Source organism: Sminthopsis crassicaudata, chromosome 4 (assembly GCF_048593235.1).
Source record: "Sminthopsis crassicaudata isolate SCR6 chromosome 4, ASM4859323v1, whole genome shotgun sequence".
NCBI lineage: Eukaryota > Metazoa > Chordata > Mammalia > Dasyuromorphia > Dasyuridae > Sminthopsis > Sminthopsis crassicaudata.
In genome coordinates, this window is record NC_133620.1 from 91,475,555 (window position 1) to 91,500,808 (window position 25,254).

At 31.9% G+C, this 25,254-nt stretch overlaps 1 protein-coding gene across 4 annotated transcripts in view; it reads right to left on the reverse strand.

Moving 5' to 3' along the window:
• Window positions 1-462: 462 nt before the first annotated feature.
• ASPM (assembly factor for spindle microtubules) overlaps window positions 463-25,254 on the reverse strand; it is a 49,479-nt gene continuing 24,687 nt past the window's right edge. For 2 of the 4 annotated variants that reach the window (XM_074308665.1, XM_074308668.1), the window contains exons 14-27: window positions 24,627-24,834; window positions 24,389-24,534; window positions 24,171-24,299; window positions 21,846-22,040; window positions 16,040-19,969; window positions 13,624-13,790; window positions 10,602-10,761; window positions 9,290-9,499; window positions 7,577-7,771; window positions 6,531-6,723; window positions 5,044-5,198; window positions 4,233-4,409; window positions 3,119-3,288; window positions 463-3,037 (exon numbers count right to left, since the gene is read on the reverse strand). In XM_074308665.1, the coding sequence (XP_074164766.1) occupies window positions 2,935-3,037; window positions 3,119-3,288; window positions 4,233-4,409; window positions 5,044-5,198; window positions 6,531-6,723; window positions 7,577-7,771; window positions 9,290-9,499; window positions 10,602-10,761; window positions 13,624-13,790; window positions 16,040-19,969; window positions 21,846-22,040; window positions 24,171-24,299; window positions 24,389-24,534; window positions 24,627-24,834 (6,138 nt within the window). In that variant the 3' untranslated portion in view covers window positions 463-2,934. The remainder of the gene's footprint in view (window positions 3,038-3,118; window positions 3,289-4,232; window positions 4,410-5,043; window positions 5,199-6,530; window positions 6,724-7,576; window positions 7,772-9,289; window positions 9,500-10,601; window positions 10,762-13,623; window positions 13,791-16,039; window positions 19,970-21,845; window positions 22,041-24,170; window positions 24,300-24,388; window positions 24,535-24,626; window positions 24,835-25,254) is intronic. The other 2 variants (XM_074308666.1, XM_074308667.1) reach the window with 2 other exon arrangements.

Below are 25,254 nucleotides of genomic sequence, written 5' to 3' on the forward strand. Positions count from 1 at the left end.
ATATGTTTCATTAAAGGGGCAGATATTTTCTGCGAGCATGGAAGTTACCCTGAAGATACCACAGCTTATGTCCTAGAAAACTTCTATGGAAAAACTTCTAATCCATATTAATAATTTAGAGGGACATCAAGGAATAGGGAGATGATAAATCTATTATACTCTTATCTCATCAGATCTCATCTAATGTATCATGCTTAAATTCTAATATCCCAATTTAGGAATATTGATAGATTGGAGAACTTCCAAAAGAAATAATTAAGGATAGTGAAGGGCTTAAGAGTCTATGATATATGAAAACTAAAATTGGAATTGGGTATTTTTAATCTGTGGAAGACTAAAGGAGTTCATGAAGCTATCTTGAAATAGTTGACAGGCTATCTGGGGATTAGAACCAAAGAGGGTAGGGAACTAGGCGTATTTTTTTTTTCATAAAATAAAAGATATTTTCACATTCTTTTTCCCAATGTTTACAACTTTAATTTCTCTTTATTATCTTATTGCTATGAATTCCTGTTAGGTAACACCTTGTAGTGGTTTCCACTGTATTACTGTTTTAGGATATTACTAAAATAATATATGCCAAACTCCTTAGGATATTTAACACAAATGAATGTTGTACTTCAACCAATCTTAATTATTAATTTAAAATAATGAGAAAGTGCATAAAATACTTGGAAGGTAACTTACCAGTCTACACAAAAATGATATGACCACCAATTATAAAACATTTTTAACAGAAATAAAGATAGACCTAACTAGAGAAATATTTATTGCTTGTGGGAATATAAAACCAATAAAATAAATACGGCAATAAAATCTAAATTAATTTAACTACTCAGTGCCAAACCAGTCAAACTATTAAAAGATTACTTTGCAGTGACAGGAAAAAATAATAATGAAATTCATTAAAAAAAAAAAAAAAAAAAAAAAAGATGGTTTAAGTCACAGATCTTCTAGACTTCTTGAAATATAGCTCTGAAACAAAATCTTAAAAAAAAAAAAAAAAAAAAGAAAAAAGAAAAAAAAAGACAAGAAAAAGAAAAAGCCCATTGATCATTCCCGGCTTTCATTGAGTGTTCAATAACAGGTCCAACCCAAGCCTCTATAAGCACATTGTTTAGGTATAGGTGAATAAAAATAAGCATAAAATAACAACCGTTTTCAATTCTGGCCAGAAACTCTGTGGGTCTTCCACACTCTGATATCTTTAGAATAGTAAATTGAGCCATTGTCTCAATTTTTATCTAACCCTTACTTATTGAATAAGGATGGCCTCAGAGAAACTGAGACCTGGGAAGGACCTTAACTTAAAAAAACAAAACAAAACAAAACAAACAAACAAAAAAAAACAAAAAAAAAAACAAGATAATGCATAGCATCATGGGCCAATCATATTGACCTTTGTCTTGCCACTATGGAGATTCTGAAGGAGAGAGACAAGGCTGATAACTTTGCACATCTCTGCCTCACTCGAATTCAATTCCTGCATAAGTAAAAACATTCTCATGATGTCATTGGTCTTCTTTAAGAACAAAGGACAAACAAGTATCAGATTTCAAGCTATATTATAAAGTAATAATCATTCAAACAATTTGCCACTGTTAAGAAATACTTATCAGTGAAACAAATTAGACATATAACATACTTAAACAAGTGAATTAAGTAGCCTTAGGTTTAATAAACCAAATATCCCATATACTAAGGGAAGACCTCTCTAAATGACAAAAACTGCCAAGAAAACTGGACTACAGTCTGGCAGATGTTAGGCTGAGACAATACCAAATATTAATGAATAGCAACAAATGGATACATGAGTTAATATAAAAAGTTACATCATAAACAAAATAAAGAATCAACTAAGAAATTACCTTTCCAATCTTTAAAGAGGAGAAATTACCTTTCCAATCTTTAAAGAGGAGAAGAATTCATCATCAAAGGGCAGAGAGAATCACATAAAATTAAGTGGACAATTTTTGACTGTATAATTAAAATTCTTACACAAAAGAAATAGTTAAGGGGGAAGGATCTTCAAAATAAATTTTCTTGATTTAAAGTTCTTATTTCAATTAACAAATGGTGAAAATATATGAACAGTTTTCAAAGAAAAAAATCTAAGCTATCAACAATCATGAAAAATGCTCAAATTTCTAATAATCAAAAAAATGCAAGTTTACTGAGATTCTATCTCATATACATCATGTGGTGTTGAGGAAAAAAAGGGAAAATAAATGCTGATAGAATTGCAAGAAAGTAGAAACACGAGAATTTGAATACATTAGGAAAAAATTTTAGAGAATATAATGGGCAAGCTTGAGTGTCTTTGTCTGACGGCTCTATTGGTTGAGTAGCTAAGTCTAAGAGCACTGATAGCAAGAAGCCAAAAAAAAAAAAGTAGATAAAAAAGCTGCTTAAAGTACATTTCCAAAACTCTGCTAAATGGTATTGACTCAGCTTGAGAAATCATTAGTAAGTAAGCAATAAAGATCCTTCAGCACATTCATGTGTACTATAAATATGAGAAATATGGGCATATACATATATCCAGAAAGATCATGACCATTGCTCTTTCTTGAAAGTGTCTATAATTACTTATCAAATAGAGAAACTTTACCTTATCTTAGCCACATTCCAAAACTACTGTTAAGTTCACATTAGTGCTGTGCTTTGAGACTAGACACAAAATGTAGCATTCTATTGTAGAATCACAGACTATGGTTTATTAATTACTGTACAATAGTAATTTGACATTACATTTTCTTAACAATATTACACTCAAATGAAGTAAAATAATTCACCGTTTTCAGCTGTATTATATACATATCAATTTTTCTAATTTCAATATAAAAGTCAAATTTTTAAAAGCTATATACAAAAGCCAAAAAAGCTTTAAGATTTTTTTCTTACTGTACAATTAGAATTTTTTTTTCTACAGATTTAATAAGGAATACCAAGGGTATCCATCACCATTTGAATAGCTTGCAGAGGATTCACAATTTCTTGCATATTATCTTTTCTCAAAACCCAATCTGGCTTCAATCTGTGGAGAAATGAGAGTATGGTATTAACAAAGAAATTATCACCAAAGACAGAAAAATTCAGATCAAGTTTAAATACTTACCTTGAAACTACTTTTGTTCTTACAGGTGTTGGTGGAATGAAGAAGTGTCCATTTGTGGGATTCATCTTTTTTTTAGTGATTATCCTTTCAGTATACATTTTATGCTTACGTGCTGTAAGTGTATAGAGACTACAAATGCGGTTAACAACTTTAGGTCTGCTTCGGATTTCCTAAAAAAAAAGTTAGCAAACAAAATTTATATTGATTAAAAATGAAATGGGAACAAAGTAAATAATATATCCTACAACCTTTTTCACATGTCAATCAACAGTTAGCATAAGAATTAAGGATGACACCGGTTGTTTGCATATGAAAAATGTGTCAGGTTAGTGGAGCAGCAAAGTGCAGTGGTCTCAGGAGACTACCAAGTTAAAAGAAACTTGATTGTAAATTCATAGGCCTTAGGGGACCAGGAAGCTGCATCCAAATAAGTACAACTTGAGTGTCAAGCATTCTAGGAAAATCAAATATGAAGGAGAAAATTGTGATTTTCCAGTGTAAAACTACACTAGCCTGTTTCAGGAAAAATCCTTTTGGAAAGTGGTCTTACCACTAATAACAAACTGAAGGGAAATTCAAACCATGTACAAGAAATCATTTACATTGTCTTTGGCTGAAATATGTTAATACAAGAAATATTATATATTTAATAAGCCTGCAAAAATAGGTTGGCAGAGCGTAGATTGTCCAATATTGGGGTAGCTAGATGGCAGTGTAGTGGACTAGTTCTAAAGTCAGGAGAATCTGAGTTCAAATCTGACCTCAAAATACTTAACACTTACTAGCTGTGTGACCCTGGGCAAGTCACATAGCCCTAATTGCCTCAGCAAAATAAAAAAAGAAAAAATTGTACAATTTAAAACTAAAGACTTTTTATTTTATTTCTATGAAACTGAGAGTCACTGGGGATTTTTTGAGCAGGTGAGTGATAAAAGGTCATGGTTTTTCTTTCATTATACTTATATAAGTGCTGAAAAAACTGCAATGTCAATTCTTTTACATTTAAAAGCCAAGTTAATAGTACAATTCCTTACAGAAGACTAGCAAAAACCCCTACACCAGCAAGCAAAAAACCCCAGGAAACACATTAGTGAAGGAAATAGACAAAACTTACAGAAGCTCGCCTAGAGGTCTTCAACAAAATAGCCAACAAACAGCAAGTCTTGGTGAAAATACTTCCACCTTTATCTGCAACTTTGTCACCAGATTTTTCTCGATATGTTTGCAAAAGCTCCAGTAATGTATCTATCCAATTTTCCACCTCGTAAACTGCTGGAACTGTTTTTTCATACTTGAAGAAAAGACATTAAGAGTAACATTAGTTAATTTAAGAAATATTAACACTAAGTCAAGTAAAAATGAAATAAATTATCAGGCTTTAAGATAAAAAATGAAATGCTAAAATATCTGGAAATAAGAATTTGTTAGTAACAAAGAGCAAATTTTAAAACAAAAAATATTTAGTACTTTTTAAGAGAAACTTTCAAAAATTAATATTGCCTACTACTAGGAAGGAATAGTACCTTTAGGAAGCATTAGCTTTAATAAGAAAAATATATAATATTTGTTACTTGTCTATAAGACCATAATATATTTTCAATATAAAATATTAAATGCCTATGTTGAGCTAAAAGTTAGCAATTTCAGATTTTTTAATGCTGTGGTCTTCAGATGAGCATGTTTTATGAGACACAAATGTCTTATTTTTAATACAATTTATAAAGTCCTACCCAAAATGGAAAACACAGTTTTAAGAAATTTAACAAGGAAAGCATTTTATGCAGAATTATTTAGTTATGAAATTTAAATTCCATGAAATTTTAAGAGAATCTGAACAAAATGCCAAAAGACAAACAAAAATACCTTTAATAAGTACGTTATTCAACTTAGAAGTATTTCACTAAGAAAATGTAAGATAAAAGTACCTTAGCAATATTAAGTAAAACTTGCACTGCATATGTGATGACTTCCATACAAGGGATGCTACGATTGCAACTTAGAATCAAAACAAATATCTTGGCAACTGCTCCACTCTGGGCAATCTTTTCACAACAAAGAGGGGACAACCTAGTAACAACTTCTAAAAAAGGAAATAGAATATATTTGTGTTTAAAGCAGAATACAAGAAAATTTATTCTAAAAATTACTTAAGAACTAAGATTTCCTAACACTAGAGTCTAGGAAAAATTTAGCATGTTTATTATAATAGATTGTAAGATTGCTAGTCAGAAGATATGGATTCTAAATTCAATTCAAACAAATTCTGTGATTATGCACAGGTCAATTAACCTATTTGTGCCTTAATTACTTCAGATGTATAATAGAATCAATAATATTTCCATTATTTCCTTCATGGGATTACTCTCAGGGTATGTATATAAACATATATATATATATATATATATATATATAATTATTATAATGTAAAGTCAAAAGAAATACTTCCATTTTAAAAAGAATCAAGTTCTTAAGTACAAGAAGGAAGGAAACAAGCGATTATGAAGCTCCTGCTGACTATGTGCCAGGCAATATATTAAGCATTTTACAATATTATTTCAATTGACCTCTACAATAATTCCATAGGTGCTAAAGAAAATGTGGCATATGTGCCTAGACAGCACTTTGCTTGAGATGGGAAAAAAAACACAACAGTATAATGTCAATAAAAAAATGTTGTAATATGGAACCCCTTTTCCCATCAAGATAAATTCTATCTTAGGGTTCACTAAGCCAATCTGAGGCTTCACCTGATCAGACTACACCTGGAGATCTGTGTTCCTTATAGGGCACTGCAATATGTAACTTGTAAATAGTTGTAAATGAAAGATGAAAATTATCCAAAAAAGAAAGCAACATTAACATGAAGGGCTTTAAGTTTGTGACATCCAGGGCATATATTGAAGGAACTAGAAATAGCTTAGAGAATAGAGCTTATATTTAGTGCTTGAAGAGCTGTCATGTGGAAAAAAGGATTCAAATTGTTCAACTTGGCCTAAGAAAACAAAATATAGGTGAGAGGTAAGTTTTATTTTAATATAAGGAAAACATCCTATCATTTAAAATTATATAAAAGGAGAAAGGGACACCTAAGGAAATGATAGGTTCCTTCTCATTGCAACCATGATTATAAGACTGACTACTTATCAGCCAAATTATTATAGATTAAATGAGATAATATTTGTAAATGCTTTATGTTTCAGTGACCAGCACACAGTAGATGTTTTATAAATAGTAGCAATGATAATGATGGTTGAATGGAATTTCTTCTTCAGCGAATTATATTATTTCTAAGGTACCTCCAAGTGTGAAATTCTGCAAGTACTTCTTGAAAGGAGGAAATGGGTACTTATTCATAAAAGAGAATTGTTGTTACAATGCACTATTTATTATAAAGATAAAAATTATAATTAACCTAGATGCTTCAAGGCTTCAAGTATGTATGAAAGATGCTTGTATTTTAAAAGGTAATGAATAGCCAGTGCAGTTCTTTTATATAGTTTATTTTCTTCTCGGCTCTTTTTATTTACTTCTTGCAGGCTTAGTCGGATGGCTTTAATCTCGGAAAAGTCGTTTTTCTTCCTCCAAGAATATCCCCTCCATAATGCCTTAAAAAGATGTGAAGTAGGGAGAGAAAAAGATTTAATATTCTCAATTTGTTTTTTCTAAAGTTTAAAAGCTTATATCTGGACATAGACCCACAAAAAAAAAAAAAAAAAGAAAAAAAAAAAAAAAAAGAAAAGAAAATATAGTGAATCTAGAAAATACTATTTTAATTTATCCTTATACTAAGATCTCAATGCTATATATAATCAAAATAGTATAGTATAATATTAAATTATGCTACTAAAATTTTTTACTTAATAATCCTGTATTTTGGAATTGAGAAGTCCAATTATCTCAAAGAAAAGTGTCACACTATGAGAACATAATTCAAGAATGTCTCAAGGCTTGGTGGCACATATCTGTGATGCTCATTATTAGGAGGCTGAAGCTAGAAATTCTCTTGAGCTAACGAGTTCTGAGTTAAAATGGGCTATACTGATTGGATATCTATCCCAAATTCGAAAATAATATGATGAACGTTTGGGAATCACCATGTTTCCTAAAGAGAAGATAGTCCAAGGTCCAGAAACAGCAGGTCAAACCCCTGATCTGATTAGTAGTTGAATTGTGGCTCTGAGAAGCTCTCATAATTTCAGTCTAGAGAAGATAAGATATTCTCAAAAATAAATAAAACTAAACTAAACTAAATTTTAAAATATTCAATGTTTTTAGAAATTCCTTTGCTCATTTAATTTCTTAAGTGATACCTACCATCCAGTTAGTATGAAATTACATTTTCACTTTTCACAAAAATTTTTAATCTTTCAATGATGTTTTAATGCATATTTTTAAAATTTTAGAGGGAATAAAGAAATTTAGAGTTACTTCAACTAAAAAAATAAAATATGCAGCTACCTGAATTTTAGGAATTCCAACTTTGAGTTTTTTTTCTTGTCTAGAGAAGAGGAAATTACGTGCTGCTCTCTGAATCACTGCTGCAGCTCTATTTCTCTGAATCCAATCCTCTTGAGTTATTTTCTGCACTTTTATGCTATTCTGAGAATTCTGAATATGTGTCTTTTGTTGAATTCTTGCTTGGAAGCATCTCTGCTTTGGATTATATAAAACAAAATTTTGAACATATATAGACATTGATATTCATATAAACAACTTTAGGTGTGAACTCTTTCCTAAATGATTCTGTTCATTACATTCATAGAGAAATATCTAAGATTTTATTGTCTCAACATAAGCCTTTATAAATATTTAAATTTCAATGACTTTAAAAGAAAAATTATGAAATTTCTCTTTTACATGAAAACTAACATGGATATAAATGATGAAATTGATATTCTTTCTAGCTCCCTTCAATGCTGCATAAAGCATGTATGCTTTCTAGATTTTAAAAGCAGAGGTGCTTTACCTGAAAAACAAAGTATCCCATATGGAGCTTTCTACTCTAAAATCTAGAAAAATTATTAATATATTTTGAAAATTAATTTTTTTCTCCTATACTCTTCAATCTAGAATCAATTAAGCCAAAATAACAAGAAATCACAACTGGTTTGGGAATTAGATAAAATTAATATCTTAGTTTATTCATTTAAATTACATGCAAGTATGGGGAAAAAATAATTATTCTAGTCATTAGATCTCAGTACATTGGTTTTGAAATGTTTCTGGCAGTAGACTCACATGTACCTGAATAACACTTCTAAGAAGTTTAACATGGGTGACAGCCAGATTGTATAGTGGATACAGCACCTGTCCTGGAATGCCTGAGTTCAAATCTGGCCTCAGACACTTAATACTTATTACCTGTGTGACCCTGAGCAAATCACTTAAGCCCAACTGCCTCACCTAAACACACACACACACACACACACACACACACACACACACACACACACACACACGATATATATTAACATGAATATACAGCACTTGATTTATAAAATTCTAATGGAATTTATGATGAAAAACAGTTCAATATTCTCATTTCTCTATGCACTGCCTTATAGTCTTATGGATTTCTATGGTTTTTCCCTTTGGTCTGCTTCTTCCTAATATTTTTTTCAAATAATTATTTCTTTCCCAGAGAAGTGTTTCACAAATTGAAGGTCAATATTTCTGGATTTCAATTAAATATTTTTTACAAAGAATGAGGGCAGCATCATAATATAATCTATAAAAGCAGGATTCTAATGAGCTTTTTATTAGTAAGGCCTGTTCACCAATAAGCTTCATATATGGCATGCACCAATTTCCTTGGTTTCCTTCTGAGTCTTAAAACTTGCTGCAACAATAAAAGAGGAGAGAAAAGAGAGAGTGTGTGCACTGTGTACACAAGCGTGCGTTTGTGTGTATGTGTGTGTGTGCGTTTCTGCGTGTGTGTGTGTGTGTGTGTGTGTGTGTGTGTGTGTATGTAAGATTCCTGTGAGTAATATGCAGGACAAAAAGTTCCGAGGCATAGCTAGAATGTAAAAGTTTGAGAATTTGTTTTCCAAACAAGTAGCTCTTTAAAAAGTTAGTGAATTCAAAATGATATTTGTGATCGATACAGATGTATTAAAATAACTCAATTATTTCCTAAAAATTATTTTGACAGTGGGAAATTAAAACACTCACCTTTTTCCTTACTAACCAACCACGAACAAGAGCTTGTAACATAATGACAGCTTTTTTCATTTTTATATATTTTAACCTTTCACATTTTCCAGCCTTCCTTGCTTGAAATCGTCTTTGTATAATCACAGAGGCAGCTTTTAGTTGAAGAAAGTTTTGTCTTCTTTTATGTCCTCGATAAACTGCCTGGATCAAACAGGCTGCTTTATGTCTCTACATGAGACAAGGATATTATTAGGCAGATATCAGTATAACTGAAGATTTTTAGACCCAAGTATTTAAAATCAAAAATGCAAAATAAAAAGATTAGAGAAATATGACAATAAAAACTCTTTATTTTATACATGAAAAAGTAATAGCACTTTTTTTTTTCAACCAGGTCTGAAGTTAAAAACTAAGACTGGTTCAGAATCAATACTTTATAACAACAGAATCAAAAGTGATCAGGTGCTCAAGTATTCCTTCTCTCATCATCTTTATGTTAACAAAAGAAAGGGGGTTTAAGGGAATAGCATAGGGAATAGACTTAGAATATATAAGACATACGTTAAATGTTACTGCTATTAACAAAATGGAGATTAAAACTTCTAATGCTTCAGATTCTTCCTGATCACATGACTGTACAGATAAAATGCTAGAAATAAAGTCAATTTCTACCACTATATATAAATATTTTAAAAAATGTAGTTCTTCAAAGTAAATATTGGAATAGTTTCTCTAGAAATCGTACACAAGTGCAAGGAAGAACATAACAAAATTAATTTGGGAATTTATTCTTATAGGACTGAATTTTTTTGTTGTTGTTGCTGAAGCAATTGGAGTTAAGTGACTTGCCCAAGGTCACAGAGCTAGGAAGTATTAAGCGTCTGAGGCCAGATTTGAATTCAGGTCCTTCTGACTTTAGGACTGGTACTGTATCTACTACACCAACTAGGTGCCCCCAATTAATTAACTTTTGAAGCATCAAACATTATAGAGAGAGGAAATACTTAAATAGTTGCTGGAAAATACCGTGTCTAAAGAATCAAATTTTTATAAGTTTAAAAAATCAAAAATGTACATTTGTTATATTTTGTAATGGTGTTTTACTTATAAAGCTTTAGCATTTAACCTATACTCATCGGATCTATTATGTATTCTTCTAATACAAATACTGACTGACTGTAGAAATAACTTCTAACTTAGGTTCTAGTGACTCATTTCTGTCTCTCAAGACAATTACATTTATATACATCGTCTTTCTGCGTATAAAGATTATTTTAAATTGAACTACAAATGTGTAAAATTAAAGCAAAGACTTATGTTGAACACTTACTTTTATCAATTGATTTCTAACACAGCACCGTCTAAAAGCTGACTGAATTTTGATAGTAGCTTCTTTCACACGTAGGAAATTTTCACGAGTTTTCTTTGAAATAACAGTAGCTCTCCACCTTCTCTGAATAGTAATTGTTGCAAGCCTCATGTTCAAAAACCTAAAATAATCCATAAAAATTGTTAAAGTCCTCCTCAACCAGAACTTCAACCATTTGGTTAGTAAGGCCATAATATAATATAGTATGACTTTAGGGGATCTAAAAATGAGAAAAAAAATGATTTCTCAAGAAACCTACAATGAAATTGGGTGGAGTAGACAAATACACAGAAGAAACTAGAGAATAAAAGAAAATTAAAACATGGAACTTAAATTATGTAGAATGCTGAGAGAAATATAAAATCAAAGTACAGCATGAGGAAGATTAATAAGAGAAAGCTTTTATCAAAGATAAATCTTGAATCAAATCTAGGAGTTTGACTCATTGAACCACGAAAGAGAAAGCAAGAGTTATTTCAGGTAAAGAGTATTACAGATTTTTGACATTTATGATATGATAAAAACAATATTTAGGAAATATTATTTTGGCAGCTATGGATAGATTATATTGAAGTAAGGAGACCATCAAAGAAGTGCAATAGTCATCCAATTCAGAAATCCATTGAGAAACTGGACAAAGCAAATGGCTAAAAAAATTAGGAAGTAAAGGTCAAAGATGTGGGAAACATTTCAAAGAAAGTAAAGGAGATGAAAGTAAGAGATTATACATATGATGGCATAAATGGTGAAAGATTGTAGTTTGGAAACAAAGATACAATTGACATAAAAATTTTAAGTTTTAGAAGATAAAGGAAATCTAATGAACACATGCTATAGGTAGCTAGAACCTAAAATAGAAAGAGCACATGGGATGTTCAGGGAGGACTAACACCTCTAGTATGAGGGCTTGTTGAGCCCTTTTCAGGACTTCTCATCCACGTTTGGAATCCCATTTTACCCAACTTTCACATGTGGCTACAAAAAGTTCTAGAAGATACAGTGACCACATCCCAATAAATCATCTCAGTACACAAACTAATCCAAATTGAGGGTTACCAACAGACTTCAAAATTCATGAGTTTAAGAGGATGACTAACCAACGCATGTGACCCAGCAGAATGGGTGGAGGAAAACACGTTGTTCCAATGGCCCTAAAGGCAGTTGAAGCATGAGCTGAGAAGCACTTAAACAACAAGGTCATACACTGAGTGCCAATCATCTTAACTTTTGTCTTGCCCCTGGGATTCAATGACTTAGGAAAAAAAAAAAGAGGCTGACAACTTCGTAGAACTCTACCTCAATTAAATCCAAATGATAAAGAAGTTGAAACATGATGCCAGTAATCCTCCCCCAAAATGAAAGATGAATATGAATAAAAATGAAGTTGATGTGAGAACTAGGGATATATACAATAGTTATTTTCATATAAGTGATAATTGAAACTTAAGCAGAGGTAAGCTCAAGTATTCACCAACATTATAAACAAGAGAAAAAAAAAAGTTCCAAGAAGCAATGTGAAGGGTTTTAACTTAGGTACAAAGAAGAATTTCTTCTGTGAAAACTTCTGGAAAACTAGAGGCATTATCTTTCTGAGACACTTTAAGTGAGATGGCATAGAGTGAGAAAAAAATAGACAAAATGTCTTAGGATGGCAGCCAAATCATAGCTGATTTAATCTGTGAATCCACACACACACACACACACACACACACACACACACACACACACACACACACAACTCAATTCAGCTTTTGAATAAAAAATGTTAAATATTTTTAAGTTAAAAAAAAATAATACCAGCTGATATTTATTGTTCATTTATCACTGGAGTTAGCATAGTATCTGGCATATTGTAGGCATTTAATAAATATTTATTGAACTGAATAAAAAATGTAAAAAAAAAAAAATAAAAAAAAAAGGGTAGACAAACTTTTTAGGAGAACAGAGGAAGCAGTCCAAAGGACATGCTAACTTAGCAACTTTATGAAGCTAATTCTTATTTATAAAGAGTATTACAATCAATTAACAAACATTTAAAAAGCACCTACTATTTTCAAGGCACTGGGGATTCAAATACAGAGAATACAACAACCCGCCCCCCCATAAGGATTTATAATATTTACATAATAAACATGGAGAATAAATGCAAAGTAGCTTTTAAGGTCAGGAAAGGTTTTGTGTAAAAAAGTTATATTTTAGCAGCATCTTAAAGAGAAAGGAGGATTATATGAGGAGAGCAGTAAGTGTACTCCAAGCATGACAATGGCTGATGCAAAGGCATGGAAATGTAAAAAAGAACATCATATGAGAAACCAATAAAAGGTAAGTTTTGCTATATCTCAAGATACAGGAAAATAAATGACATTCAATCAGGTTCCAAGACATCTAATCTGAAGTGTTCAATAGGCAACTAACAATATGGGATTTGGCTCAAAGGAAGTGCGAGTGTGTGTGTGTGTGTGTGTGTGTGTGTGTGTGTGTGTATGAAAATTAATAAATCAATAAACCATAAGCACTTACTATGTGCCAGGTATAGAAATTATGGCACAAGACAATTCTCAAGAAACTTAATATAATAGGAGAGACTATCAAAAACCTAACAAAATCTTGCCCAATCTTCATATTACAACTCAAGTGCCACCTCATCCATGAAGCATTCTCTAGTCTTCATCTAAATTACATATTCCCCATACCTTTCAAATATAATACCTATAAGTCTCTGAACATAGAATGTATTTTGACAATTGCTTAGTGAATTTTATTGAACTTTTTTTTTATAATGAAAAAATGCTATCATGAAACAGAAATTGATTACATTTTACTATTTGAGAGAAGAAAATTTTGGCAGAGGAATGCTGAAATTTGAAATTCATATAAACAACAATCAATGTAAAAGACGCCAAAAAAAGTCCAATTATTATCCTTAATATTCTCATTCAAATATACATACATTCTCACATATGAATGAGCAATGATACTTTACCAGATCCTCTGTAACTTAGTGTAGAGGAAATTTTGAATGATATCAACAGCTTTTTTCATAGCTAGATATTCTTTGCGAGCTTTGTAGCATCTGAAACAAGCCTGGATTTTTTGGGCAGCTCTCATTTCACAAAAATATTGCCTAGCTTTATAGCCCCTCCATATAGCCTATTTAAAAAAGAGAGAAAAAAATATTGTCAATTTTCAATTCATTTCCTGTAAAAAATAGCATAATATACACAGAAAACAATAAAGTAAATAAATCATCCATATAATCCACAGTGAACAGAAATTTAAGGCATCTGTTCACTTTGATCTGAACGGGGATTCCTTTTAGAATATCCTAACATATGGTTGTCCAGCCCCTGTTTGAAGACTTTCTGTGATAAGAATTCATTACTTTCTGAAGCAGCAATTTCTACTCTTAGATGCTTTAATTTTGAAGACATTTTCTTTATGTGAAATTGGTCTTTGCAACATGTGCCCACTTTCTGAAGCCAACAAAAAAGTATGTGAGAAATAGAAGCTGAACCCAGATCCTAAGGACAAGTACTCCAGCTGTAACTACATGAGCTGTAGGGGTCTATTGCTTTCTTCTAATAAAAGGCAGCCAGTAGTACCAGAAAGAGAGCATGGGGCCTAGAATTTGGAAGATTTGACTTCAAATATTGCCTCAGATGTTTAACTAGTTGTGTGACCCTGGGCAACTTATTTCACCTGCTATATGATCTTGAGACAAATTTTTTCTGGACCTCCATTTTCTCATAAATAAATCAAAGGACAGAATTCAATAGTGTGAGAGGCATAATTCATGATTCTATAATTGCTTTCTTCCTAATATTTGGCCAGGATAACCTATTGGGGTAGTTTTGAATAAGTAGGGGGAGAGAAGCCATTTTGGAAACTAGAATGTTTTTAAGAATAGGGTTTTACCTAATCCTATATGCCAAAACATAACTATTGTATTTAATCAAAGGTTTTGTTAAGTTGAAATATAATTTGAATTTATCTGGGGCATAGACTTTTGTTTTATAACTTGAAGGGATTCTTATGAAGGAAAAAAATTACCCATACGTACAAAAATTTTTTTCTTTTTCATAGTACACAAATTTGGAGATTAAAGAGGTTCACATCTACTGAAGAAGGGCTAAACAATTTGCAATATATAGCTACAAAGTAATATTAAGGAGAAAATGAAATAATAAAATGGATAGTTTCAGAGAAACCCAGATCTTTAAGAATTTAAATAATTTAAATTTAAATGCAAAATAAAATGAGAATAATTTATATAAACATTAAAAAGAAACCAACTTTGAAAGATTATAGAATTCTGATCATAATGATAAATCCCCATGATAGAGGATTAAATATAAAATACACTACCCATCTCTTGACAAGAAAGGCTATTTTGGTCATGACCAATACAGGAATTTATTTTTCTGGACTATGAATATTTGTTATGGAGATTTCTGTTCAATGAGGAAAAGAAGGGGAGGAAGGGGGAATTACAACTCCTCCAAAATTAAATGACTGTTTAAGTTTCTTTATACCTTTCTCCTCCTTCACATAATCTGTAATGTAGACATTGGCTTGCTGGCCATTCCTTCTGTATAATATTCCCATCTTCCAACTACCTGCATTTTCACTGAATGTGGGTCCATATCTAAAACTGACTCCCTCTTTATCTCTGCCTCCTGACCTCCCTGGCTTCCAAAATATTGAAGCTAAAGTTTGATCTGCAAGAAGCTTTTCTTGACTCTCCTTTACTGTGAATTTCTTTAGAGAGAGAAATATCTTTTGCTTTGTTTGCATTCTGAGTACTTAAATACAGTGCCTGGTAGATACCTAACAAATGTTTATTGATTATTTGACAATAACTGTGGTACAACAGTTTCTAAAATCTGCATTCTGAGTTCCAATTTAATAATATTTATATTAGTATATCTATAGTATTTATTAAAAACAACTGGTGCTTTGATTTCATGAGTATAGGAAAGTCATGGATGAGAAAGGTCTTTCTACAAAAGAAGGTAAGCTATGTCTTTGAAACTCCAGCCTTAGAAAGGTACCTAAGGCGCAGCCTTATCTTGAGTCAAAAAGCTAAACTTAGAGACAAGAATTGGACCAAGAGAGGTCTTCTTAATTTCAAGGATCTCTATCCACTCTATCATGTACCTTTTCAATAAGTCTCATGAACTAGAAGGTAAACTAGCAAAAGAGTCCTAATTTGACATATATTTATATTAGTTGGAACTTTATCTTGAAAGAGAAAACCTTCCTAAGCATTCAAATTACATTATCACATTATTATCATAATAATATTATTAAGCTATTGAAAAAATACATGGATGGATTAATTACCCATAAGTCTCTAATGAAACAACTATAACCCCAGTTGAAATGCCATTTATAAATACCTGAATTTTTATGGTGCTGTCCTTAATCTTCTGAAACTTCCGCCGCTGAATAAATCCTTTCATGCTGGCTTGAATTCTTATAATGCTGTTCTGGGTTTGCAAATTAAGTTTCCCTTGATATTTTGTAAACAAATATGCTCTATGATGATTCTGCAAAATCAGTGCTGATTTTCTATACAATATAAACTGCCTTCTGGTTTGCCACCTCCTCAAATATGCCTGTAATATGATGGCAGATCTCATTTGCTGCAAAAGTTTTCTATGGTAAATTGCCAGAAAAAGGATAGATCTAATTCTTTGGTCATCACCATTTTGCTTTGAAGGATGAGTTGTCCTTTCAGCTATTCTTTGTAGATTTGCCACTTTCAGCAAATCATCTTGACGGAGTTTTGACCAACTCTGAAACACAGCTGAGGCATCTTGACCCATTTTAAATGCAATCTTTGCCCTATAATGACGAAATGCTGACTGTATAACAATTGCCGCCATCTCTCTCTCTAACATGTTTTTAAATTCCTGTCTGGCTTTCATACCTCTGAAAGCAGATTGAATAGTTAGAATAGATTTTCGTGTCATTAAAAATACATTTTGGTCAATTTTTCTTTGGGAATATGACCGATAATAAGTTTGTATGACAATAGCTGCAATTCTCATGGACTGATAGGCAACTCTGGCCTTATGCATTCGGAAGGTGGCCTGAATTAGTGTAGCAGCCTGATGCATACAGAGAAAATTTCTTTTTATTTTGGGGTTTCCTTTAGTGGGTACACTTGTCATAATGGATGCTCTATAAGTCTTCTCAAGAATTGTTGCTTTCTTAAGGGAGAGATTGGGCATGTGTACTTTAAAACATTTTTGGATACCAATAGGAGTTTGATATTGTTCCTGACTTTCTTTAGTAGTCATTATGGCTCCTAAAGCCAGTTTAAGTGCTTGTTTGTTTTCTTTCTTTAATCTGTATCTCTTCTGCATTACTTTAGTAGCCCACCGTATATCCTGATAGTAACAATACTGTTTATACATTCTATAAGAGCTTTGTATAATGACTGCTGCATTGTGCTTTTTCTGTAAAAGCTGACAATCTTTTACTCCTCTATATGCAGCCCGGATAACCACAACAGAACTTGGTTCCTTTAAGTGATTCTCTATTTGTAATTTTCTTTCCCTATATTTACAGGAATGCTGCTGATTTATGACAGAAGTATGTTGCATGGTTTGATACCAAACAAATGCTCTATGCCTTCTGAATGCAGTTTGGATAATAGTAGCAGCCTGATGCATTTGTTTTATCTTTTTCTTTACCATATATTGTCTATAATGTGACTGAAGAACAACAACTGCTTTCCGTAAACGCAAATATTCTTGAAATACATGCTTGGCACAAACTGCTGCTCGATACTTTCGCTGAATTAAAACTGTTGCTCTCTTGAGAGAAAGGTATCTTTTTCGTATCATTGAAGATCTGAACCTCCTTTGAATGAGGATTGCAGCTAACTGCATTGCTCTCAAGTGTTTCCTTGTTTTCATTCCCCGAAATGCTGCCTGAATGCAGATCACTGAATGTCTCAAAACACTGTAATTGCAAACATGTATCTTTCTTTCCTTGATAGCACAATGCTGCTGCTGTAAATGTTTAGTCACCTCCCTTAATTCACCCAAATACTTTTGTTCTGTGTACCTTTGATAGTATGACTGTATTACGGTTGCTGCAACTTTCATCTTTCTTAATTTCTGGCGTACTCTTGTGCCTCTAAAAGCTGCTTGAAGAATAACAATAGATCTTAAAAGTGTCAAGTAATTTTCACGTTGTACTTTCCCTTGATGATATGCTCTGTATCTCACCTGAATCACAATAGCAGCCATTTTCATAGTTCTATATTGTGTTTTTAACTGATACATTTTAAACACAGCTTTAATATAAGTGGCTGCCTTGTGCATGTGTTGAATTTGTCTTCTTACTTGTACACCCTTATAAACAGCTTGCATTTTAATAGCTGTATCCCTTAAAAGAAGGTATTCCCGGTGTTGGTGGTTTGCTTTGACAAGAGCTCGATACCGTCTCTGTGTTGTGAGAGCTGCAACTCGAAGGGATAAATATTTATTCCTTGCACTATAAGACCTATATTTAGCTTGAATAATTATAGCTGCTTTGTGGAGCTCTTTCATTTGCTTTCTTACTCTCATACCACGATAAGCAGATTGTAAAATGATTGCAGCCATTTTTGTTCTTAAATATTGAGAACATTGCTTCTTTCCACTCTTGTAAGCCTTGTAATACCTTTGGATTTGAAGAGCAGCTGTTTTCATAGTTTTCCATTTCTTTTGGTGTATATACATTCTAAAGCATGATTGTATGATGATAGCAGATTGGTTTTGTCTTTTAATTTGTCTCCTTACTGCTGTTCCCCTCCAAGCTGCTTGAAGCCTCAAAACAGCATGAAAAAGGTCAGTGTATTCTTTGTACTGCTTCTTTCCTAAAATTTTTGCTCTAAAATGTTGTTGGATGGTCAATGCAGCATTTTTCATCAATCTGAATTTTTTCTGAGCTTTGAACTTTCTAAAAACACATTGGATGATGATTGCAGCATTGTGTGCCCTTTGGACCCACTTCCGAACTTTCCAACCTCGATAAACTGACTGAAGAGCAATCACAGCTGTTCTTGTTTTTAAGAAATTCATTCTTATCTCATAACCGATCTTATGTGCTCTATACCACTGCTGAATCTTGATACAAGACTTAAGTATGGCTTGATATTTCAATCTTTTGATGTAGCCTCTTAAAGCAGTTTGAATTTTAAGAGTAGCAGCAGATTTCTGCTTCAACATTTTGCGGATTTTATAACCTCTATAAGCTGCTTGCAAGCAAACAACTGCCTTCTTTACTTCTAAGAATTTTTCTCTCTCATAAATTTGTATTTTGTATGCACAGAAATGATTCTGTATACAAACTGTAGCTTTATAAATTTGAAGATAGTGTTGTTGCTCTTTTCTCATTCTAAAGTAGGACTGCAGCAAAGTAGCAGCTTTTCTCTGTAAACGTAACTTTTTACGAACCAGGTGCCCTCTCACAACAGCTTGTAATTTAATGCAAGATTCCCGTAATAACTGATATTCATTTCTGCATTGTGCAGCATATCTTTTGGAACGGTAATATCGCTGGATACATAGGGCAGATTTTCTTAAAGTTAAATATCGTTTACGTGCTTGTTTCATCTTGATAAATGCTTGCAACATTATTATGGCATGTTTCATTCTTAGAAATTCCTTTTTCAAAATGTAAGCACGATAATGTGACTGAATAACACAAACTGCTCTTATTTCTCTGTATAACTGTCGAGCTTTCATTCCCCTAAAAGCTGCTTGGAGCTGTATAACTGCCTTGCGTTTTTGTAAATAGTTTGTTCTTTCAGTCCTTCCTTTCTGATAAGCTCTATAATGCTTTTGGATTGTCAATATGCATTTCTTCTTTTCAGTATATAATTTTTTGGCCTGTATGCATCTAAATATGCTTTGAATGAGAATTATAGACAATCTAATGTGTGCATATTCCTTCATCTGCTTCTGCATTCGATACCATGATTGAATTATAATAGCTGCTTTTTTCTCCTTAGCTAGTTTCCTGACTTTCCATTTTCTGAAACCTCTTTGCAACACTATACTGGCTTTGGTTTGCAACTCTGTTTTATGTCTTTTCCATCTTCTGAATGCAGACTGAATTATCAATGATGAAGATTTGAGCATTTTGTATTTTTGCTGGTCTTCTTTTTTTCTCAACCAAGCTCGCCAATGCCTCTGAATTGTAACAGCAGCCCAACGATACTGTCTGAAATCAGCAAGAGCTATCAACATTCTTATTCTAGCTTGAAGAATGATGGTATGATATTTTAATTTCAAAAACTTTTTTCTAATGGAATATCCTCTCCAAAAAGTCTAAAAAAGAAAATAAAGTAAATATGTACCATATTTTCATACTATCATAACTTCTAAGATAGCTAGCTTTTCCTACTTTCTAAAGGACAGATTTTAAAGTAACAAGGCAAAAAAGCAAAGATATTCATTCCTCTAACATATGTCAAAATGTAATAATGACAATGTAAATTACTAGTAGATTCTCTTTCTTTATACTATGCCTAACTTCAAATCTATAAGGAAATATAAATTTATTTCATACATAATATCATTTTTTTTTTATTTTTCCCTGAGGCTGGGGTTAAGTGACTTGCCCAGGGTCACACAGCTAGAAGTGTTAAGTGTCTGAGACCAGATTTGAACTTGGGTCCTCCTGAATTCAGGGCTGGTGCTCTATCCACTGCGCCACCTAGCTTCCCCCATATATAATATCAAAAGTAAAATGCAAGATCTAAAAATGTTTCTCTAGCTCTTAATATTTTAAAACAATTACTAGGATTCCTTATTTTTTAAACAAGAATAAGTACTTAATAGGTGCCTACTTTGTTCCAATAATAAACAATCATTTATAATCAAAACTATCTTTCTTAGAACTGAAAGGTCAATCAGTTCACTATCACTCCAATTAAAAGCTTTCTGAATTCTTGGTCAAAAACATTTCTCTTTGGCTAAGTCTCTACAATACTTATCTTTTTTCTCTATTAAAATGTAAGCTCCTTGAGGGCAGGTGTTAGTCTTCCTTATTTGTATTTTTATCCTCCTCCTTAAAACATTGTCTGGCATACATAAAGCACTTAATAAATGCTTTTCTTTAGTTCATGTCAATCATGTGACATCACATTTTTTATTTCAATTGTGTCAATAAAGGTATGGGGACATACAAATACAAAAGCAGTGAACAACAAGTTACTGTTTAATATGATGATGAGCTAGCTATGCCAGCATGTTAGAATACTTACAAGGCTTTCCAAATGCTTTTGGAAGTATCATATAGTTGACTTAAAAGTCTAAATTGCTGGTTTTACTCTATGAAATAAACATCTTCTCTACAGTCTTCAAGAATATAAATTTCTATTTAAAATGTAACTGATAAAAATTGATAAGTGTATCTCATCATTTGTCCAAATGCAAACACTTTTCTAGTATCTATCACTTTTACCTCACTCTCATCAGAAGTAGAAAAACATAATCAAGTGTAAATGGCAATAGTAATATAATAAAGATAAAATGTTTTAATTCATATTAAGTGCCCTGTAAATAATGATTTTGGGAAATTCTAGGGTAGCATAAGAAGCTTTTATAGAAGCTAGAAATAGTAGTTTTACAAACTAATCCCCAGATTAGATAACTAATAATCAAAGAGACTCTCATTATCTTAATTTATCTATGCACTAGCCTCAGGATACTTAGCATTTTAACTGAGGCTTTTTACATTACAACTTAACCCAGGTTTGCAAGTGCAGAGATATATATATATATATATATATATATAATATTACATTTATATCCATTTATAATCTTCTTACTGATCAGCACAGAACTTTTAACTTGCTGTGTTTTCAACCTAAACCAGGTTTCCTTCCTTTAGGAGTTTGGTGGTTCTCCCAGAAGCTTATCAGACAATACAAATCTTCTACTGCCCTATAGCTTTGGCCTTTCAGCAGTTCAAAACTACTACATTCAAGCAGTCTACCAACTTCAGTTTCTCCAGCAGTAGGGTTTACAAAAATAAAATTACTCTTAGTTGTTTTAAAAAATTCCAAAGAGCATAACAAAAAACAGTAATATAATAGTCTAAATTTAAATCAAACTATAATTCTAATTCCTCTCTTCAAAGTATAATACTTTAAAAGATGGCTGAAACGCTATAACATTAGCCTAAAATAATTTACTTTACCTGAATAACCACTGCTGATTTATTTTGAACTTTTTCCAGTTTTGCTTTCCTTAATGTCAACATTTTTCTCTGTGCTAAATATCTTCGCCAATATTTCTGAATGGTTAAAGTTGCATTAAAACGTTTCTTCCTTTGTTTTTTGGCCAGGAATTTGATCACAGCTGCTTGAATTACTCGAGCAGCTTTATCTTTCTCCTGAAAATAGATTAGAAGGGATAATCATTTTATAGTCAATTAACAAGCATTTATTTAGGCACAGTGCTAAGCATGTCAGATACAAAGACAAAAACTAATTCCTATTCTCAAAAATATTCTCACAAAATAAATATCTTGTATGTAAGACAGAATGAAAATTGGGTTAGTTTCAGGATAGGTAGAGAAAGAAAACAAGGCTTTGTGTAAAAATTGAAGCTTGAACAGGGCTCTGAAGGAAAAAAAAAAGGACTCCAAGAGGAGATGAGTAGGGATGGGGGAAAGCCAGTGCAAAGCCATGGTGATAGGAAATGGAATGTTTAGTCTAAGAAATAGCATAGATGCTAGCATGGTTGAATTGTAGAGTATGAAAACGGGAATACTATAGTAGGAAAGTAGGTTAGACAAAAAAAAAAAAAAAAAAAAAAAAAAAAAAAGCTAGACAAAAAGAAATTTATATTTAATCACAGAAGCGATATATGGAGTCAGTAAAAAAGTGGCATAATTAGATCTCACTTTAAGAAAATCACTTTGATAGTTACTTGGAGGAAAAATTGGAAAAGAAAAATTTTGAGGCAAGGAAACAAATCAGGAAGATAGTCCAAAGAAAGCAACATAAAAAATATCATGTAAGTACCTGGAGTGAAGTAAGGATATACATTATCACCCATATTATTCAACATTAATTTAGAAATATTGGCAATAGATTTTGGTAAACTATTTGGTGAACATTTTTGGGAAAACCGGAAAGTAGTCTGGCAGAAACTAGGTAAAGACCAATATCTTAACACCATTTACCACGACAAGGTCAAAATGGATATATGATCTAAACATAAAGAGATGTATCATAAGTAAATTATAAAAACATGGAACATATTGCCTCTTAAGACTCATGAAAAGGAAAAGAATTTATGAATAAATAGAAAACCTATGAGATATAAAATGGATCATTTTACTACATTATATTAAAAATTTTTACACAAATAAAACCAATGTAGTCAGAATTAGAAGGAAAGCAGAAAACCAGGGTGAAAAATTTCTATCTATCTTCCTGGATAAAAGTCTCATAATTCAAATATATAGAATACTTTGTCAAAGATTGGCTGAAGTGATAGGAGAAAATGACATATACTGGAGTGGACATAGAAAACTAGCTCACTAATTCACTATGAACTGATTTAATCACTTTGGAAAGTAATACAGAATTATTCCCAAAGAATTATAAACTCCCTATACCCTTTGATCATATTATATATGTTTCAAAAGATAAAAGAAAGATAAAAGAATTTTAGAACATATGTTTTATATATTTATTTATAATATTTTTATTTATATATATAATATATATTTATTTTTACATAAATATATACATATTTGTATATTTATACTTGCTCTTTTTGTGGTGGCAAAGAACTGGAAATTGTGGGAATGTCCATCATTTGGGGAATGGCTAAATTACTTGTGGTATATGACTGTGATTGAATAAATACTACTGGACTGTAAGAAATGAAGAGATTGATTTTGGAAAAACATATAAAGACTTGCATGAAATAATAAAGACTAAAATAAGAGAACATTGGATATGGCCAACAAAAATACTATTCAAAAAATAACTGAACAACTAAGCTATTCTGAGTATAATATATATTAGAGTCAACTACAAAAAACCTAGGAAGGCAGCTTGCAACTTAAAAATGTAACTCCAAAATTTTAAATTAATTAAAAAAAGATTATTCTTCAAGAGGGTAAACTCATTTTAATAAAAATTCACAGGATAATATGGTAGGGGAAATTGAGCCCTGAGTTTTTCTGAGACTGAGGGGAGAAGCAAATCCATTTCAGGGAGACAGGGCAACCTGCATAAAGGGGCTTTGCTTAGATAAGACACAATATCAAGTTCTTGGAAGAAAGTCATGAAAAATAAGCAAAGAATAGGCTAATTTTCAACTGTGAAAGACTTTAAATATCAAGTTGAAAAATTTGCATTTTACCATCGAGGAGGATGTAAGCCACTGAAGACTCATTATCAAAATAACTATCTACCATCCTATGAACCAATTTCCATTCCATGAACCAATTTCCTGCCATTTTCCAATGTACAAATTATCAGATTCCATTTTTATTTAAATGTACCTGGTAGAGTTTTAAATTTGCTCTTATTTTGTATTTTCTCCAAGTTGTCTGAATAATTCGAGCAGCTCGTGTTTCTTTGCGAAGATCTAAAAGCCTTGCACAAAGAAATGACAAATAGGTAATAACAACCTAAAAAGAAAAAAAGAGAGATGATCAAAAGAGCATGATTACAGAATTCCTGAAAATTTAATTAGTATTAAAAAATATCATTTACTTACCCTCTCATCAGGAATTGTATTAGACATGTCTGCATGATGAATCATGGCAGGTATTCCACCAAGATCTGTCACTGCAGTGCTGACCAACTGAAAGTTTTTCTTCTCATTGTCTAGGAGCTCTTTGTATAACTCCGAGTTGTTTGTTGCTATATAGTCCAAAGAGAGGCAAATTAGAATGACTTCAATACAAAATTGTTTGACATAGAAATCATATAAATGCTTGTCAAAAATGACTAACCAGGATCAAATACTCCAAAACAAATATCCAAACTACTCTCATCAGATTCAGAAGATGAATTTAGTGCCAGTGACTCAGTTTTTGTATATTCCACTGTTTGAGTAGTACGCAGGCATATCTTTTCAAAAGGCACATAACAAGGATGATAATGATGAATCAGATAACATAATACTCGTCCATCTGAGAAAGACACTGTAAAGTTTTCCACCTGATTGAAAATTTAAAAAAAAAAAATCAATTTAAATATATTATCAGTTGCATGTTTTAACTGACTTTGAATGCAATTTTATTTATTTATTTATTTATTCATTCATTCATTTACTTATTTTCCCCTGAGGCTGGGGTTAAGTGACTTGCCCAGAGTCACACAGCCAGGAAGTGTTAAGTGTCGGAGACTACATTTGAACTCAGGGTCCTTCTGAATTCAGGCTGGTATTCTATCCACTACGCCACCTAGCTGCCCCCTGAATGCAATTTTTAAAAACTAAAGGAAAACTGTTGCCTGCAAAAGTTGGGTTTCATAACAATGCCTCTAGAGCTCTAATAATTACAAAACTTGGAAATGATCAATAGTTTTAAATGTTATTTTGTAGAAACTAAATCTAAAATGAAATAACAAAAGAAAATA